The 21,935-nt window shown below is 34.9% G+C and overlaps 1 protein-coding gene across 1 annotated transcript in view; it reads left to right on the top strand.

Moving 5' to 3' along the window:
• Positions 1–12,011: 12,011 nt before the first annotated feature.
• Positions 12,012–21,935, top strand: part of CDH19 (cadherin 19) — a 78,450-nt gene continuing 68,526 nt past the window's right edge. Inside the window, exons 1-2 of the mRNA XM_003406256.3 lie at positions 12,012–12,233; positions 15,750–16,044. Of these exons, the coding sequence (XP_003406304.2) occupies positions 12,039–12,233; positions 15,750–16,044 (490 nt within the window). The 5' untranslated portion in view covers positions 12,012–12,038. The remainder of the gene's footprint in view (positions 12,234–15,749; positions 16,045–21,935) is intronic.

Raw genomic sequence — 21,935 nt, forward strand, 5'->3', positions numbered from 1 at the left:
TAGAAAGCATTTTTTTCTAACTTTATATTTAGATGTGATGATGACATGTTATGGTAGCAGTTGTAACCATCTGATATCTCTAAACAGTCACAGATCCTTTAACTATGGCAAACCTCTACTTCTGTTTCCTGCCAAATTCATTCATTTCACATAATAAAAGCTTTGCACATTCGCCTTGGATATATAAATCCAAAATCATTTCTAGGTAGCCTGTATCAAATACTTCCTATCGTACTACAGAGGTGCATATATTTACATTTAATAGAGCATCTACATAATGGTCATCGTTAACTCAGTGTTATAAAATAAGGATTTAAAGAAGTAAACTAATTTAAAAAATAACCACATGGGAATTATAAAGTTCATTTGACCAAATTCTCTACTTTATGACATACCTTTGTATACTAGCATATGCTCTCAATTTATGCTATTTATTTTAGCTGTAAATCAGCCACCAGGGAATTACTAGTGTGTGGTCACAACTACAGAGTACAAGTCAGTATGAGAATCAGTGAAAAACTGTGCTCTTGAAGAGAATGAAAATGATGAACCCAAAGCAGGGTAAGGTGGAAAATATGGAGCTGGTGTATCCAAATGGTCCAGTGGCGCTCCTCCACCGTCAGAGCTGTCTACAAGTAGATATTTACATAACATGGGGGTACACAAGGCTGTTAATTGAGCCATGGGGAAATATGAGGAATTCCATATGTTTATGTTTTACTTCATTCTTTTCTGTTTCCATTTAGAATATGTTTTATGAAATATTTTACATAGTATTGAAGCTGTAGATGTAAATGATTAGTATGTAAATATATATACAATATTGCTGTTCACCATTATTTTCTGATTGGAGTATAAAATATGCTCTATAGTATGCATGTGTTATACTATAAATATATGTAGTATATGTAGTATATAGTATAAATCTCTACAGATAAATATATACTTATATATGTATTCTCAAAAACATTTTAAGTGCACAAATATGCCAAATACCATTCTCATATATATATAATATATACGTAGTATATGTATTTTTTTATATGTATAGTATATAGTATAAATCTCTAGAGATAAATGCCAACCAATTTTAGCACACACCTTCTTTCCTAAAATGGCTTCCATATTCCATAGCATGATTCCTCCAAGGACATTCGTTCCTTCTGCTCTAGGGGAAGCAGTTTCCTTGAGTTTAATGCCATTTTCATCCGTAGTTATTTGGTTAGGCCAAGTTGCTTAACTTCTACATGCTTATTTTCTGCATTTATAAAATAACTACAACATGTAGAACATATACCACAGAATTGTTGTAAGACTCAAAGCAATTAAAGTATGGCACACTCACTGTATAGTAATTCTCACAGAATAAGTGTTCAACTTGTTAGACAAGATAACGATGATGGTGATGACAATATCCTCGGATTGTTTGCAATAGAATCATGGTAAATATGAATTAAAAAATTTAACTTCTTAGTGTCTTTACTAGAGAAGTTCCAAACATGGATACAAGGAAAGATACAAAAGACTATTTATTAAACAACTGATATTAAAGGAATGAAAAGAAAACAATATACAATTCCCTCAGTAGGCAATGGATATATAAACTGACACTTACCCACATATTAGTATAATCATAAGGAGCCCTGAGGGTTCAGTGGTTAAGCTCTTGGCTGTTAACTGAAGGGTTGGCAATTTGAAGCCACGAGAGGCTCTGCTGGAGAAAGATGTTGAATTGATTCTGACTTATAATGACTCTGTAAGACAGAGTAGAACTGCCCCATAGGGTTTCCAAGGATATAATCTTTACAGAAGCAGATTACCGCATCTTACCTCTGAGGAGCAGCTGGTAGGCTTGAACCACCTACCTTTGGTTAGCAGCTGACCACTTAACCACTGGATCACCAGGGTTCCTTCCATAAAGATTACAGCCTTGGAAAATGGGTTTGGTTTTGGTATCTATTTATCTATCTATGTTATTTTTATTGACTCCAAATTATTCATCTTGAATGTTTGAGTGTTGGGACTTGTTATACAATATGCAATGAGAATGGTATTAAGCGTATTTGTGCACTTAAAATATTTTTTGGGGAATATTAGAATTGCCACTACTAAAATATGAATGTGCTAATATATACTGTATCTTTAATTGTGTATCTCTTTTCATATTTACTACTCCTAACCAACTTCTATCTTTATTACCATATATGAATTAAAATGTTTCTTTAACGGTAACAATTTAATGTCTTCTACGATGACTTGACTAGTTTCCAACTATTAAATGGTATAATTTTAGTGTTAATTAACATCACAAACTAGAAACAGCTAACAATAAATAAATAAATAAATAAAACTTGCTGCTTGCTGCCTCATGGGACTACTACCAAGACTAATGAAATATGTATCACTGTATTTATAAAATAACTATAAAACAAGGGAAAAAATCAAGTATAACTCAAAAGAATAACATAATATCTCAACTACAATTTAAGGGGGAAAGGAAAAACATACACTTTGGGAAAAAGTAAAATCTAAAATGGATTATTTTCCAGGAAATTCATGGTCTTTGCATCTAGCTTATCTTAATTTTAAAAGTAGTTCATTATAGCTATGAAGAGCTGAAGATTTCTTACCAGTTATCTCTTTTTTTTTTTAATGGGATACACAAAATTGATCAGAATATTTCACATATTAGAAGCACACATGTGAAATATCCTGGCACCAAACGCTTGAAGAATGCATCTCAGTCTGAATACAATAGACAAATGAGGAAACCATCAGGAATGTTAAAACTCAGGATGGAAGTACCTGAGGGCTTGCTTTAAAAATAGTGAAAAAATAGCAGGAGTGTTAATTCAGTACCTAATATTGTCATTTTTTTCCTATAGCTTATGCAAGTTTTCTATTATAAAGCCATTCTGGGGTACCTACAAATATTGATTGTTAAAATGTATGTTAAATTGTAAAGGAATATGGAAATACAGGCATATAAATTTATCCTTGTCTCTTCTTTCTGCTATTTGCCTCCATCTTCTCCAGTTTTTCTTCTCTCTGCTATTAGATAGATCAACTGTTTGATGAAGTGGAGAAAATGTTCTAGAATATTCAGGGTTGGGTTGAATTAGAGAAACCGAAACTGCCCTTGACACAAGAGAGAATTAGTTGAATTATACAGATGGCTGTGGTTTTAGCCTACTCAACCATCCTAAATACATGAACTTGGAAATGGCTTGTCTTGAGCTGTTCTATGAAAGAGTGTTTTTGAAATTAACATGCAAATGTACTTGTCCCTGGGAACATCATATTTCTCCCCAACTCTGGACATAATTAATTTAATCCATGACAATAATTATGGATAAAAAGAGCTGAGTGTAGGTTTGTAGTCACGTCAAAGACTCCTATTTATTTATTATTTATGTATAAAGAATCACTCAAATTAGAAAACTGTGAAGCGCCTCCAACAGCATTTACCATAACAATATTATCAGAAAAGATTCTAAAGGTTACATTTCCCTGCTTGTTTTTTACATTTAAACTTTCAAGTATTTGTTTGCTTAGCACCTTTAGATGCCAGTATAAGAAGGTAGACCTGCTTCTCCCAAGTGATGGTCAGCAACTTTTTTCTTTCTTTTTTTTTTTATTAAGTAACATTTTATAAAGCTTGATTTTAAGCATTTTCCTGAGGGTTATTTTGAAAGGTTAGAAATTCCTGACTGTTGCATAGTATGTCTTAAGATATATTGTTTTGGCCAAGTCTACTTCAAAGCTTTCTAAAGATTAAAAAAAAAAAAAGAGACATTATATTAATTGCCATCTGCTTTTCCCTATGAGTAGCTAAGTTCAGTTGAGCTGAAATATTTCAGTTTTCCAAAAGCCTTCTAGAATACATTATATTTTTATACGTTTTCACAGATGGAATAATTATCTTTATGTAACCAAGAAGAGGTCATAGAAAAGACAATTTCTAATAAGATGCAGTTTGAAACTGTATATGTGCATAGATTATAATATTTTTCATCCCTCGTCATAATTAGTCTTCTTTGAAAACATAATTGTTCTGACTTACACTGGGATCATTTTCAGCCTATGTATGTCCATGCAATATCACGTATTACTTCAAGCATGATGGTGTTTATTTGTCATAGTCCCTTAGCCATGCTTGGAAAAATATGATGTCATTCAAAGCATTTGAAAATATATGTAGAACACAGACATTAGGGAAAATGTATTCTAAACTATTTTATGCAATAGTCATTTACAAAGTTTTTTATGTGTGTGTATTGTTTGCAGAAATAAAAATAGCTGAATGTTTCTAAGTGGAGAGATAAAAATCTCATTAGATCTTTACCACTCATCCATAGGCAATTGGTTAAAAACATTTTCAGCTCTTAATATGTGCCAGGCAATGTTCTGGGTGTATTAACTCGTTTAATGAAGAAAACAAGCCAATGGGATGTTTTTGTTGTTATTAGGTGCCATTGAGTCAATTTTGACTTATAATGACCCCATGAATAAAAGAACAAAACAGTTTCTGGTCTTGTGTCATCCTCACAATAATAGGTATGTTTAAGCCCATTGTCGCCACTGTGTCAGTCCATCTTGTTGAGGGTCTTCCTCTTTTTTGCTCACCCTGTACATTACCAAGCGTGACATCCTTCTCCAGGGGCTGGTCCCTCCTGATAACATGTCCAAAGTAAGTGAGACAAAGTCTTGACACCCTTCTTTCTAAGAAGTGTTCTAGCTGTACTTTCAAGACAGCATTGTTCATTCTTCTGGCATTCCACGCTATATTCAATATTCATTGCCAACACCATAATTCAAAGGCATCAATTCTTCTTCAGTCCTCTGTATTCATTTTCCAGCTTTCAAAAGCATATGAGGTGATTGAAAATACCATGGTACACCTTAGTCCTCAGAGTGACATCTTGCTTTTCAACTCTTTAAAGAGGTCTTTTGTAGCAGATTTGCCTAGTGCAGTATGTCATTTGATTTCTTGACTGCTGCCTTCATGGGTGTTGATTGTGGATCCAAATAAAATGAAACCCTTGACAACTTTGATATTTTCTCTGTTTATCATGATGTTGCTTATTGGCACCATTGTTATTCTCATTTTACACGTAAGACAACTGAGGGATTGAGAAGTTCAACCGTTTGTCCAAGGTCATAAACCCAAGGTCATACAACTAGTAGATGACGGAGCTGGCTTAGATTTTCAAACACCCTTACTCCAGCGATGACACCCTTAACTCCACTAAGCTGCTTTTAGAGACCTTTTAATCACAACATATTTGGGAAAATAACCACAGAGTTTGTAGGTAGTGACTCTTTTGGTCTTCCTTATGGTAAAAACATCTTTATTATATAAAATATTTTATATATTATTATGAAATTATGTATATATGTATTAATTAAATGCATATGAAAACACACAATACACATAAGGGAAAAATTAAATTCGGTAAAAGTTTCTCAACTCTGAGATGATTGCTATTTTCATTGCAAGGCATAGTCTTCTCTGCGTTGGCTAGATCTTTTTTTCTTAAAAACAGTGGAGTCTTTAATATATATTTAATCCCTTTCTCCTAACATTGTGTTATAGCCATCCTTTCATGCCATTAAATTACCTTACAGCACCAAAGTTAATGGCTGAATAATATGTCAATATGAATTTTGTAATTTGTTCTTACTTGTTTCTTTTTCAACTGTGAGACCAATTAAATGTATCTTCTCCCAATTAATATGTTTAGGATGTTCAGAGAGTTTACAGTGTTTTTAAAAGATAAAATAAAACTAAGGTACTATAATAATGACAACTATAAAAGAGTCAGAAACGACTCGATGGCACTAGTTGTTTTTTTTTTTTTTTATATGTAGCTTTACCTTCCAAAATAACCTGTGATATTAGAATACATTTTTAAAATATAATAGCATTGCTTTATTTGCCTGTATTTATTCACAAGAACATTAAGACGACACAAAATTTTAAGAAAAGAAAATATTTTACAGGGTTGATTGTAATTACACAGGAAGATAAGTCTAAGAAATAGCTTATGGACACAACAATGGCTAAATTAAAATCCAATTACAAAGATGGCAAAGACATAATTGAGTTCTATCAGATTAATAACATTGGTGATGTATAATGAGGAATATGGTCCCAAGGGGGTTTTAGGATAATCTTCAACACAGAGGCATACGAAGATTGAACCTTGAGATGACAAGAAAAAATCATGTGTTGGGAGCTTGTGGAGAGAAAAAAAAAAAAAAAAAAAGACACTGGATTTAAGAAAATAAGTTACTGCCAAAATGTGTTCCATGAACTGATAGTTGCCTCTTCTCATTCTAGAACATTTCACACACTCAGGCCTGTTATTGGCAGTGCTTAACATTCCAAATATGCTTTTTATTAATCCACAGTCCTCCCTACTGCTATAGAATAGAGTTTATAATATTCAACCAAGGAATGGAATGGCCCTTGAAGCTCCACACCCTAGTAATCATTCAAACAGTGAATGGCCAATGCTTTTATAATGTCAAAAAAGGACATCAGAGGCTCTTACACAAGCAATCTGAGTCTATATTGCTGCACTTGTAGCACAGGACTTTTCCAAGGCAATAAATATGCAAAATTTATCTGTTTAATTAGAGTTCATCAATGGGACAGAGAAAGAGCTTTCACATGCTGGGTCTAGAAATAAGTGTTTCCAGGGAAAGAATTGGGCACATGATTGATTGCAATTGTTGGTCTGAATATAGTGCTTTCTTCTCACATTTGCACTGAAAATATTGCTTCCTTCTCACATATGTATGCAAGTAGCATCCACCGCTATTTCTTCCTATATTTCCTACCAGTGGCTCTGAGGAAGCCATTTCAAAGTCTTTATGTATAGTGCCACTCTGAAGGCTGCCTAGTTTCCCTTGATATTTAAGCAATCACAAATAGGATTATGTTTCTCTACTTATCCTATCCACATTTCTCAAGCTTCAACTTTTATCTTCTGCCACACAACCACCAAATCCATCATTCTGACTTATTCTTCCATTTCTTTCTGACCTCAAGAGTCTTTAGAACAAGGGGAAATAAGATGTTCTAAAAAGAGATAATCAAAAACATTTTATAATGTATAGTTTCAAGACTGGTCCAAACCTTAAAACACAATTTATGGACTTTTATTCAATTTAAAGAAGATGGACAATCACTGACAGGTGTCATGATGTCAGATATCTGTTAATTTCCTTCCCTATGTCCAGTAAAGCACAGTGGTCATCCTATATTCTGTGCCCTAAAATCAGGTTTCTAGTCCTAGCTAAATAACTATTTGATATTGGGCAGGTCACTTACATTTCTGAACGTAAGTTCCTTAATGTGTGAATGTAATATGTTATATGAAATATACTTTGCAATACCAAAATCATATGATTCTATTTACAAACAATATGTTGATACTGTTTACGGTGACGTTGCTGTTGTCAGTTGCTGTCGAGTTGATTTCGAGACTCAGGGAGACCCAATGTGTCCAGAGTAGAACTGAGCTCCATACAGTTTTCAAGGCTGTGATCTTTAAGAAGCAAATTGCCAGGAGTTTCTTCCAAGGTGTGTCTAGGAGAGTTCAAACTGCTAACCTTTTAGCTAGTAGTTGAGCACTTAACCCTTCGCACCACCCAGCGTCTCCTGGTGATAGTGTTAAGCAAATATTAATATAATTATTTTATTATAAAATTGTGCTAATATTACTTCTATTTTACTTTGGATACATTATGTAGTTTTAAATGTATTGCACTCTGCATTTGGTTTAATAAATCTGTATCTAGATACTGGAAAGAAGAGAATAAATCTAAACACACTAACATGAGACACAAAGTTTGCAAGGATGTTTCCATATAGAATTGTTATGCAGGGTTTTATCAGTATAGTAGCCCGATTGGAAAATATAACCAGGATGGTGAGTGAAGGAAAGAAATGCCACTGCTTGTTAGTCTGGGGCCGTTTTCAGACATTCCTAACTGGTCGCACTTTCTCCTGATTAGCCTGGACTCAGCCCAGTGTCTTTCACAGTGTAGCACTGTTGACAGCTGCCATCATTCCTCAGTCAGATGTGGACCATTATTTGAACCGTTTTTCCCTTCCCCTGAAACCTACGACCATTATAAAAAAATTGGAATATAGAAGAGTATAAACAAAGCCACAATATTTCATTACTCCGATAGAACCACTGCTAACATTTCACTCATTTTTTTTTTTTTAATTAAGAGGTTCAGATCAAAGAGCATTCATACCTGCATTTGTTAAAATCTGGAATTATAAAATGATATTTTTATTCTCATTTTTTGAATTTAATTATGAAATATTTCAATTGTAAACTTAAGCTGAAAATACTATAACATATGGTGGATCGATCACCCAGATTTAACAAATATTATTTGAGGTTCTTACGTTGTTTTAGAGGGAGAAAAATGTGACGGATTTTGCTAAACTCCGACTTTTAAATCAATTTCACTTCTTACCATCAAAGTATCAAAATACATTTTGTCATTTTTCTGTTACTGGACTTACTATTTTGCCAAATTGTTCGTATCAAAAATATCATAGGGTCTATTGTAAATTTGAAACACTTATATCATTGATATTGTCTTAGACAGGAGTCTTCAGAGGTACAAAACCAGTGGAGCATATACATTAATATATAGAGAGAGATTTATTTCAAGGAAATGGATCACACAAATCCGTGGGCTAGGAAGCAGCCTGAAGGCTTCTGACTCAAGTGGTGGCAGGGGCTGATGAACCCAACAACAGCAGGTCAGGCAGCAGGCTACTGGCTCATGTGCCAAGAACCAAAGACAGAGGATGACAAGTTGGAGGCAGGATAGATATAGATAGATAGATAGATGATAGATAGATGATAGATAGATAGATAGATAGATAGATAGATAGATAGATAGATAGATAGATAGATAGATGATAGATAGATAGATAGATAGATAGATAGATAGATAGATAGATAGATAGATGGATGATAGACAGACACACAGACAGACCGACCTACCGACAGACAGACAGGTAGGTAGGTAGGTAGATAGAGAGGTAGAGAGGTAGAGAGAGAAGAGAGATTGATTTGCCAGAACATCCATATATTTTGCATGCAGGCCACATCCCCAAGGGAACACCCCTTTCAACTGATTGGCTGCTCACATCAGACCAGAAAATGGAGGATGATTACATAACATCTGCAAAACCATTGAGAATTATGGCCTAGCCAAGTTGACAGGGATATAATTTAGTATCGAAATTTGTCTTTCATTTTTCATGTGTTATTTTCAATTTATCCTATTTATACTTCCTTCCAGTAGATGGGAAACCCTGGTGGCGTAGTGGTTAAGTGCTAAGGCTGCTAACCAAAGGGTCCACAGTTCGAATCTGCCAGGTGCTCCTTGGAAACTCTATGGGGCAGTTCTACTCTGTCCCATAGGGTCACTATGAGTCGGAATTGACTAGACAGCACTGGGTTTGGGTTTTTTTTTTTTCTTATAGTACAAACAACCTTGCTTTTAGAACACCTAATGTAAAGAAAAATTAAAAATAGAGCACAAATTCCTATGAACTAAAAGAGACTTAGGAGGTGTATCAACAAATTGTGTTCCGTGGGCATATCTGAATCCTGAGTCAAAGATGTTTAAAGATTTTTAATCTGAACACTGATTTGGATATTTAATAATACTAAAGAGTTATTCCTAATTTTTAGATTTGTCTTTGATATATATATATATATACATAGAGAGAGAGAGAGAATGTGTTTGTGTGTATGTGTGTGTAATTAATGGATAAAATGATGTGCCATCAGACTTTATATTTTAATGGGGGAAGTGAGATTGGTTATGTGTTGATAATTATTGAAGCTGGGTAATGGGTAATGAGTATATAGGAGTCCATTACTTTTTTTCTTCCTATTTTTAAAAGTTTGAAAATATGACAATATAAACAAAAGAATGTTATTCATCCGAAGATCAGAGCTGTACTTCATATTAGTGTTAGTTTTCCAAATGTGTGCAAATTTATACAAAATGTCATCCTTCTGAAGAAAAATGTGCTTGTTCCAAATGCTTTTATTATTCATCAGGTGTCAGCAATATATATTTTAGCAATTTCTTGACGACAGATATTATTTGAATTTCAAATACTCAACATAAGGATGTAATTCATGTGTGATTTTCACATCTGCTGAATTGCCCCAAGACCCTCATTAACTAAACTTGTAACAAAGAACCCTCTGCTTAAGGGACTGCAGAGGGACCACAGGATCCCCATGCATGGGAATGTGTCCCTTCCTAATTAGGTATTTTTTAACAACTTCCCCTAACAAGAGATGAAGACCTAGGAATCTCTTAGGGGCTGTTCAAAAATATATGGGGAAGATTTAAAACTTGTACAAGAGGATAATACAAAAATCTCCTGGCACATAAATGGACTCTGAATTTTCTGTTGATTATATGGTATTATACTGTATTATAGAGCCTGCAAAACTATAAACCTTCATGAATCCCAAACAATTCGATTTGGTTGTAACATTGAGAAATTTGGTTATATCATTGAGATAAAAATAAGAAATACCTATCAACTCAAATGTTGCTGCTTAGATCAGCTTCAGGTAAAAAATAAAACAAAAAACAGTTGCCTTCCAGTAGATTCCAACTCAGGATGAGGTTATGTGTGTCAGAGTAGAACTGTGCTCCACAGGGTTTTCAATGACTGACTTTTCAGAAGTAGATTACCAGGCCTTTTTTCCGAGGTATCTCTGGGTAGACTAGAATGGCCCGCTTTTTGGTTAGCAGACATGGGCATTAACTATTTGTACCACCCAGGGATACCTTTGAGTCAATGAAAGTGTTAAATATAAAACTCAGTAGATTGGGATTATACGTATATAATAACAAAAAAAAACCCAAATTTTTCCAACTCATGGTGACCTCATGTGCTACAGAGTAGAACTGCTCCATAGTGTTTCTGGGCTGTAATTTTTACAGAAGCAGCTCACCAGGCCTTTCTTCTGGGGTGCCATTGGGTGGGTTCGAGCCACCAACCTTTAGGTTAGCAGTAGAGCACAAACTGTTTGTGCTACCCAGGGATCTACATATAGCATAAGAGGTCTAATAAATATATTGGAAGATACCTTTCATTTCCATCTCACATATTATAAATATTGAGCCATTTTTACTCAGGCACTGTAATTTTTTAATTTGTTTTCTATAAATAGTCTTCTTTCTTTGTGAAGATGAAACACTTATTTCCCCTAACTTTCATAATATAGCAAAGTAAATATCTTGCACAGGCTTTCTAAGAGTGGTTTATAGCATCACTATAACTTTTTTTTTTTTTAATAACTTACTATTAAATCCCACCAGGCTTTTAAACTGAATTGTCCTTTTGTCTATTTAAGTACACAAATCATGTTAATTTAGGAAATTGGATGAGAAAGTTTATTTCTATTGAGTACACAGAGGAGAAAGCTGACACCTTTTCCCCTGCTTGGCTGTTGCTTCAACAGGAAAGTTTGAGTTTTACTGAGATGGAAAGGTGGAAGTAAGCAGGCTAAAGAACAAAACAAAACAAAAACAAAAAAAAATCTATTTCAATGTCAGCTGTCAATCAAGAAGAGTGCAGGAGCAACTTCTCAACTGGCAGGCAGATTTAAGACTGCAGTTCACAAAATGAACTGTGCCTGCACAAAAATTTGTCATTACTCCAGTCAAATTATAGCTGAACTACAAAATAAAACTAACTTGCTTAATTGGAAGATAAATTAAGTATATATGTCTTTGTCCTATTTAGCCAGACTAGTTTAAGGAGGCAAAAATTGTAACCTGCCTTTGGCAACTATATGAGGAAGCCTTTTTTGTGATTATGGCAAATTTTGTTTTATTTCTTATGCTTTAGGGATATGAAATATGCTTAAGAGTAAAAAAAAAAGATTGTAACACATGATTTTTGTTTTCGCCATCCGCCTTTCCTCTGAAGAGCACCACCTAAAATCCGCAGAGAGATCAGAATGAATTGTTGCTTATTGATACCTTTTGTGGTCGGAATTACTCTCCTACGACCCTGCCTCACAGCCACAGAAAACTCGAAAACACAGGAAGTTAAGCAGCCAGTGGGATCTCATTTGAGAGCCAAGCGTGGCTGGGTGTGGAACCAGTTTTTTGTACCCGAGGAAATGAATGCGACTCGTCATCACGTTGGCCAGGTAACTATCTTCGGAAGTGTTGCCTTAAATAGCCTCGTATGAAATGTAAATGAATGGGTTGCCGAAGAAGATTTGGTATTTGATGCAGTTCTACATTTTTTTTCAGTGGAACCATTAGAAAGCAGCAAACGCCAGCATAATTAATAGCTTCAGATTTACAAGCACGTAAAACATCCACTAAAACCTCGTGGGAGACGGAGAGCTCAGGTTTTCAAATTTCGCTTCAGTCTCCTGTGTGAACTGCAGCCTCGTTTATCAACATCTGGAAATTTGATGGTGCTGTTTTTGGTAACGGATCAAAGCAGTCACACTGAGAACAATATCTTTAACTAACAATATTTAGCCTGATTTTCATTATGCTAAGTAGCTGTTGATTTACCCCTCATTAATTTTTAATGAAGCAGATTAATACCAAATCCTTTTACGGTTAAATAGAGACAGGCACCCACACACTTCATTTGAACAGTGAAGTTGGAGGACAAAGGATAATTATTTTCACTTTAGGTGGACATATTTTAGAAAAAATTCCTTTAATGCAACGGAATATCTCCTATTTATGTTTTTTGGTTTTTAATATTATTTGGTTTTCTTTAAACAAAGGTAATTACAATATCATGGCCTTTGCCGTAACGCTCTTTCTCTAGATGGACGAACTGAAATAAGTTTAACTGCTAATTAACTGGCGCTAAAATTTAATTGGGCCCAAAGGGTGAAGCACTCAAAATCCATTAAGTCTCTTGTCTCCCTTTCCAGAGCGCTGCCCTGTTAGCATAGCGTCTGGTTTCCATAGCAGCTCTTCTATCCAATTAGCTAAACGTGTATGCAGACATTCCACCAACATCTGAGTGTTGGATCTGAGTTTCCAGGCAAACAGATTTCAAGGCAGAGAGAGACAGTGTGCCTGCTATAACAAGTAATATCCCTCCCCCCTTTTTATTTTCTAAGAGGACTCCAGGTAAACCACAGGGGCATGCGTGGAGGTGTAAATGAGGACCCTGGTGAAGTGCCTGCTATTATAAGTGAGTCTCCCCAGCCTTGTTTGCAAGGGACCCCGCAGAGCGCCAGGTGCTTGCCTGTCACTGGCTGGGTGACAGGTAACATCCGCTGGTGACTTTCAGTTAACAAGGCGCTGCGGGGAAGTGGACCAGCGTGATCCAACTCAAACTACCTTTGTGGCTGTCACATTTTCCAGTTTGTTAGTCGGCTTCTGTTCCTTACACACACTTCCTACTTCATTTCACACAGTGATTGGTTTTCTTTTTTTCATTCCGTGAAAATCTTTATGAAAATACTCTAACAGAACTTTTCCCTCTTTACAACCGCCTTGGGCTTTAAAGAACATACAGATAACTGGTTTAAAAGATAGCAATAGTGGGTGTTGTGGTGCTTGCCATTAAAGAGCAAGGGAAGATTAAACGTAGCTGCTTTGTCCAAGATAACTTGCTTTGTGATCCATTTGTTAATTAAAAGAGGTTAAGTTTGGGAAGCACAATTGAGTGAAAATTTAAAGTGACATTCGTTTTCCAAATTCATAGTAACTGCCTAATTGAGAAAACATTCTGTGAATGGAAGTATGGAACATTTCGTAATACTACAGTGCAGGAGATTGAAGTCAGCTTAATATATCTGATTTGTGTCTTTAGGGGTAGCTGTTAGAACAGTTTTTTTTTTTTTTCTCCTTGTATCTTTGTCCTTAAAAATCTCAAGCCCACTGGTCTATAAAAATTACACTGCGAGTATACTTGAAGTACATTTACTCAGTACTAATTTTAATTTATCTTCTAATACTGAATAGGAAACCCTGGTGGCGTAGTGGTTAAGTGCAATGACTGCTAACCGAAAGGTAGGCAATTCGAATCCACCAGATGCTCCCTGGAAACTCTATGGGGCAGCTCTACTCTGTCCTATAGGGTCGCTATGAGTCGGAACTGACTCGACGGCAACGGGTTTAACACTGAATAAAAATTTCAAACTACATATATGAACTAAATATACAAAACAAAGAACGTGCATTGCTTTCATTTGATGTATTGATTGTAGTGTACTTTTCTTTGTTTTTCATGTTTTCTTAACGTTATGGCATACAGACTTTCTTTTCCTTTTATGAGTAATGAAAGACTACATGATTAAAAGACTATAATCAGAAAGTTGATATGACTGTTTTATTTTCCGCAGTGTGTTTCTTTCACTGCATAACACTGATACTCAACACATTATTAAAATACTAAATTAGATGTTTTAGGTGTCTTCAGATTTTATCCCCAATCACACTAAAACTTTAACTAATTAGTCCAGAATAATTAATTTTAAATAGAGCCATCAGAAAAGGAATCTTTTGTTTAGAAGCTTCTTTATTTTGGTTAACTTTGTGAGTTTTCAGAGAAGCTCTTTACTTTGAAGAGGGGTATATTCTTAAAGAGAGAGTCAAGGAAACCATACTTTCACAATATTTAGGGGATGGTGACATGCCTCCTTTGTGTAAAAACAGTTTATGTTAATGATGTTAAATGTATCAAAATGTGACTCAATTTTTCACATAAAATTCAAAATTGTAAATAATGCCCTTTATGATGTTATGAATGATAAACAAATTTGCTTTAAAAAAAAGTAAAAGAATGAGGGCAGAAGGAAAGGCATATTTGGCAATTGAGTAGAGTATCTAGGAAGAGTTTAAATCTGGTTTGGCTAAAAGTCAAGGGCCAAAACACATGTTACACAGTGGTTAGGTGGTGGAATCTGGAATCAGACAGTCTGTGGTCTACACTGGGAGTTTATATTGAAACCATGTGACTTCTTCAAGTTTTTAAAAATTTTCAGAGCCTAAAGTTTCTTATCTGTAGAAGAGTTTGATGATATTAGTAATATGCACCTCCTAATTGCTCTATATTAATTGTCTCAATTCACCCTCATTTTTAATGTTATGAGGGTGAATTGAGGCAATTAATATAGAGCAATTAGTAGATTTTTATGGCATGTAAGAAGTATCCAATGGATGCTTCCAATGGATGGCTAAGGTTATTCTTATCATGTTCCCTAGTTTTTTTCCCTAATATTTCCATGTTTTCTATGTATTTTCAGCCTAGCGACAGAACATGACTATTTAAGTTTACTTAGATGGCTATCTCCCTATCTGTCTCTAGATCCTAGCCTATATAAATATTTGAGGGTATGCTTTCAGTGAGCAAGAATTCAATCATAATGCAAACTTGAACCAACTTTCTTGTGCACCATTTATGGAAAAGGATTTTTCAGTTATTATAGCTTCTCATTGGAATTATCTAGTTAGAGTCATAAAATTTGTATAGTTCTTTACATTGAGAATTCAATGACTCCTTCCTCTACCTGGAAGTATATTTTAATCTTGAAATAAATATTTCACCTGATTTAAAACAATATGGAAATTACATAGAATCATTAACTTGGGGAACACTTAATAGCCTTAAAATAAAATCATTCGAGTTAATTTGTCCATTTCAACATTTCTGGAAACTAAATTGGTCCTCTTTGTATTTGCAGCTAAGATCTGATTTTGACAATGGAAACAACTCTTTCCAATACAAGCTTTTGGGAGATGGAGCTGGGAGTATTTTTGACATTGACAAAAGGACAGGTGACATATATGCTGTACAGAAGCTCGATAGAGAGGAACGGTCCCTCTACACTCTGCGAGCGCAGGTAATAGACACCACTACTGGAAGGGCTGTGGAACCTGAGTCTGAATTTGTCATCAGAGTCTCGGATATCAATGACAATGAACCAAAATTCCTAGATGAACCTTATGAGGCCATTGTACCAGAGATGTCTCCAGAAGGTATCGCATATTAATTTACATCAAATCTATATTAACAATGAAAACAGATTTAAAACTTTCAGGATATTATTGGAGATGTAAATTATTTAAAGTTCTACACTAATTCTTCCTCCTACAAGCATGTCAGAGAAAATACTTGAAAATCTATACTATTTGTTAAGCATTTTGTGGAAATGGTACTGTACATTATTTTTGCTATTAAAACGTACCCAGTCTTTAAAGCAATAGAAAAAAAAAAAAAAGAAAGACAGGTTGAACATGTTAAACATGTTTGAGTGATTTGTAAAGTTTTTTGGCTTGTTGATTTACTAATACCTTATTTTTTAAATTTAAGATTTTATATTAAAAAAAGAAACTTTGTATCTCATAAAGACAAATAAGGTAATGATATAAGACAGGCACCTAAAAATAGGAAAGGCCAATTTATAAGACAAACACTATCAGATGCATCAAATAACATGTGACATGAAGACCCCAAACAAAACAAAGTGGTCGGACATCTTTTCATGTTTGTATTCATGTTCAAGCTCCTTGTCAAAATCCAATGGTATTTTATTAATGCTTCAAATATAATAGCTGTAGATAAGAGTATTTTTGATAATATATAAGAATTGGCTGCCATCGAAATAAAAAGGTCTGGGGGGTGAGGCGGAATTATGCCTATACAAAACGTGTCCTCTTACTGCTTGACTGTTGACCTGGCTTTGAATTCCTCTCTGCACCCATTTTATCCTTTACAAAGACCAGTGTAAACATTTTATTGCCCATTGTTTTTCTTAAGTATGTTTTTGTTGTATTAGAGCCGTGTGACAATTATTATATTTGAGTCTGCACTTTGAACTTAGCTTTGGATTGGATTACTGCAAAGAATATTTGAGGATGTCAATCAGAAAAAAAAATCTACCAACTACTTGTTGCTTATTAAACACATATTTATTTCCAAAGAGTGGTGGGCTTTCACTGACTGCACTTATAATTGAGAGAGGATTGCTTTCAAACTAAAACTTCCAAGTGAAATTGGGATAAACATCATGGTTTCCCATCTGTCACTCTCGATTTGCAAAGTTATTCTTTTTCTTCCAAATAAAATATATGCTCTATTAGGCCAGGAGGAGACTTGGTGGTGCAGTGGTGAAAGTGTTTGGCTGCTAACCGAAAGGCTGGTGGTTCAAACCCAGCAGCCGCTATGAGAGAAAGATGTGGAAGTCTGCTTTCATCAAGATTTACAACCCTGGAAACCTATGGGGCATGTCTACTCTGTTCTGTGAGGTTACTATGAGTAGAAATTGACTTGATGGCAACTTTTTTTGTTTTTTTTGGTTTTTTAGGCCAGGGGACATCGAGTGCCTTGGTTAGGGGTAATTGAATGAATGGTAAATGCATGGAAAATACGACATAGGTGGTTAGCCTAATTTGGGAGATGAATAAAAAATCCAAAAACCAAACCTGCTGCTGTCGAGTCGATTCTGACTCATAGCGACCATAAAGGACAGAGTAGAACTCCCCATAGCGTTTCCAAGGAGTGGCTGGTGGATTCAAACTTCCGACCTTTTAGTTAGCAGCCTAGCTCTTAACCACTATACTGCCAGTGTTTCCAGGAGATGAACAGAGGATATCAATGGATGTAAAATCCAGAGAGAGTTTATGTCATTTTTAGAGTATATGAATAACAATATACAAAGAGATTATCTTGCCTTTCAATAATGGTTTCTAGTTATAACTAAAATATTAGCAAGTCAATTAAAAAAAGGAAGTCATTTAAAATGTTAGATTTAGTGTGCTATATAATAAGCAATTAAGCCTTCTTCAACTATTTATGCCATTCCTAATCCCTAGTTGTATCTAGTAGTTTTTGTGGCAAATACCAATCTTATCCTCCTTTTCATGATCTTTAAAAAGCAGAGTCCTGGGTAATTTATTTTCTGCAAATCAGCACAAATTCTACTAAATCATGCTCTAACAAGTGAGGTCACATTGTGTGAAAAAACAACAATGAGAAATATATATAGTTTATACAGTATAAATGGTCATTAGTTCACTAACACATTTTACTGATTTATTATTCATATATATACGATTGTATGCATGTATGTATTTGTATATATAAAAAGAAAATTTAAAACCTGACTCCTTTAAATTTATGTTTATAGATTTTCTTAAGTAGAGAAAGCAAGGAAAATCTATTGCCCAGTAAATATTATCAGTCCATATTTATTTTCATCCACACTCCTGGGAGTTTTATTTATTTATTTATTTTACCTAATAAATATCCTTCATCCACAAATTTCATAGCAGTTGTGACTGAGTTTATGATTTTCAACTTTATCAAGCATCCAACTTTCTTTATACTGATGGTGAATGTTTTATCTATTACAAAAATCAGGGTGCTTCTGAGAGTGAAAGAGAGTACTCTTGAGCAAGACTGTGTGCAGCTTACTAGTTAGGAATTTCTATTACAATGAGGTCAGAGTTGAAATGCAAATGAAGTGGGTTATTCTGAACTCTGTAATTATTAAAGAAGTGTTTTAAACTGCATGCTTTATTATTTTTAGAAAAGTTTATAGAAAATTCACCTTAATAATATCTATCAAAACCCTGGTAGTGTAGAGGTTAAGAGCTATGGCTGCTAACCAAAATGTTGGCAGTTCGAATCCACCAGGAGCTTCTTGGAAACCCTATGGGGCAGTTGTATTCTGTCCATTAGGGTCACTTTAAGTTAGAATCAACTCGACAGCAAAGGGTTTGTTTTTTCATTTTATCTTCAATATAGGAGTCCCTGGGTGGCACAAACAGTTAAGTGCTCAATTACTAACCAAAAGGTTGGCACTTCAAACTCACCCAGAGGCACCTCTGAAGATAGCTCCTTCGATCTGCTTCTGAAAGGTTATAGCCTGGAAAACCCTATGAGAGGTTCTACTATGCTCACTTGTGGTCACCATGAGCCTGAATAGACTTGATGGAAACTAACAACAAGATCAATAATATAACATAATTATGTCATGATGTAGAGCCATTATAAAAAAAAAAAAGTTGAATCTAATGCAAAACATATACATATTTAGATAAGTTGTAATAGACATCCACGTGTAACAGAAATTTCTCAGAAAAATAAAAATCCTTATTTCTTGAAAGCACTTCATCAACTTTGAAAAGTAGATCTACAAATCTCATCCCCTTTTGGAAACACAAGTGAAAATAAATGAGCTTGGGGTGTATTGCTCTCGTTTTCCCTCTCAATATGTTATCATTTGCTTCCTTAAACCTAGTCTGATTGATTTGACCTGTATTCTGTTATTTCAGATTATGAAAAGTAGAGGTGTCAAAAATAAAACATAAGAATAAAAAGGAGCACCTAATTTTCAGGTAATAATGGAAGAAAAACAAAGCAATTGAAGAATACTCGGAAATCTTAGGGTGACAAGTAGCAAAATATCATGCATTTCCTGATCTTCACTAGGAGGTTCTGGGTTGAAAAGTAACTGCATCTCAAATATAAATGCAGCGAGGATGGATCAATCACTACCTGTAAATGAATAATAGTCCCCACACTAATAAAATCAGTTCTCAATGTGAAGGAGTGAGTAGATGTACCATGCATACCATTATTTCCATCATAAATTTGGTTTTCTGAAAATAAAAACCTCACATGATCATTTAACCATTATTAATTTGTTGTTATTGTTACAAAAATCACAGATTCAAAGTCCGGGTCAAAATAATAATATTTTATCTGAGCTGCTTTAAATTTGACCCTTATACAACTCAGTATTTTCTCAAGATTAATCCAAGTGTACTCACAGTAAACCTACATGTAGCAAAACTACATGTAAAAAAAACACTTTCCTATCAGACAATTTATATCTTCATTCTATGAAAAGTCTCTTAACCTTCTTACCACTGAATTAAGTATATATATATATTTCATACTAAAATAAATGAGTCATTCTGAAATCTACTGTTTAAGCATTCAAACACTATAATAAACTCTGGCATGCATGTGTAGGTATTCTATAATAAATGTAAGCTATAATTACAAAATGTCTTTGCTACAGGTTCCTGGCTTTCCTAGTGCCTACATGATACCAGAATTAGTCTGCATATAAAAATTTACCACTCTTTAATGCTTTGTGCCTCCCATAATCACTAGAAGATATAACATTCTATGCGTCATGAGAAGACTTCATCCAATAAAGTTTGGTTACTCATGTTAACATCACACTTGGATAAGACTCATTCAGTCCTCTGTATTAGTGCTAGCTGACACTAAAATCCACATAAATCGATATTGACAGAACCACACCATTCTTCTATCAGGTTTTACTCAGTGTTGGGGAAAGTAGGTCTGATATATTGGAAAATCAGTTACTGATGCTGTAAATGGTGTTTTCAGTCTTCAAAATTTACACGTACTTTTAAAGGGTATAGCATATTACCTTTGCCTTGGAAAAGAGTAATTTTATATGTAATTCTACTCAAACGCATTAAATATTTTATCTTAAGTTAATGTGCCATTACCTCATTATAATTTTCTATCTGTATCATAACAAATAAAAATATCTATCACCAAATGCAGTTTTCACAGACTGCTAAACTATGATTATTTTCCCTTGACTTGTTTGGTACAATTTTACTTCCTCTGTCACCTGTAAACAGTAAGTTTCTGCAAAATACTATGTCTGAGAAAACGGACAAATATCATGTTCAATTTGTATTCATAAAGATCTTTTGCAATAGATAGATGTGAAGATTCAGAAATTAACTTGTTAATTCTAAGGTACCATCAAGTCTGTTTCCACTCATACCCAGTGCCATTGAGTCGTTTCCGACTCATAGTGACACTAGAGGGCAGAGTAGGACTGCCCCATAGAGTTTCCAAGGCCCGCCTGGCGGATTCGAACTGCTGATCTTTTGGTTAGCAGCCGTAGCACTTAACCACTATGCCACCAGGGTTTCCTTCCACTCTCATAGCGACCTCACATACAACAGAAGCAAACGCTACCCAGTCCGGTACCATTCTTACAATTGTTGCTATATTTGAGCCCATTGTTGTAGCCTCTGTGTCAATCCATCCCATTGAGAGTCTTCCTCTTTTTCACTGAACCTCTGCTTTACCAAGCATTATGTCTTAGTTAGTGCTGCTATAACAGATATACCACAAGTATATGTCTTTAACAAAGATAAATTTATTCTCTCACAATTTAGAAGGCTAGAAGTCCAAATTCAGGGTGCCAGCTCTAGGGGAAGTCTTTCTCTCTCTGTCAGTTCTGGGGGGAAGGTCCTCATCATCAATATTATCCTGGTCTGGGGGCTTCTCAGCACAGGAACCCCAGGTCCAAAGAACTCTTTCTGCTCCAGGCACTGCTTTCTTGGGGGTATGAGGGCCCTTGTTTCTCTGCTGGCTTCCTTCTTTTATATCTCAAAAGAGATCAACTCAAGATACAACCTAATCTTGTAGATTGAATCCTGCCTCATTAACATCACAGAGGTAGGATTTACAACACAAACGAAAATCACATCAGATGACAAAATGGTGGACAATCACACAATTCTAGCACACATTTGACATACATTTTGGGGGGACACAATTTAATCCATAGCATCCTACCCATCGGCTCCCCCAAAATTCATGTCCTTGCCCCGTGTAAAACACATTCACCCCATCATATCATAGCAGAAGTCTTAAGTCCAAAATCCAAAAATTCCTCTTCATCTCTGAATTCTAGAATACAAGTTACCTGCTTCCGAAAATACAATGGTGGAACAGGCACAAGCTAGACATTCCCATTACAGATGGGAGAAACTGGAGGGAAAGAAGGGATAACAGGCACCAAGCAAGTCTGCAGAACACATTATATTAGCTCTCAAGGCCTGAAAATAATTCTCTGTTCTCT

This window comes from Loxodonta africana, chromosome 11 (genome assembly GCF_030014295.1).
Source record: "Loxodonta africana isolate mLoxAfr1 chromosome 11, mLoxAfr1.hap2, whole genome shotgun sequence".
Lineage (NCBI taxonomy): Eukaryota > Metazoa > Chordata > Mammalia > Proboscidea > Elephantidae > Loxodonta > Loxodonta africana.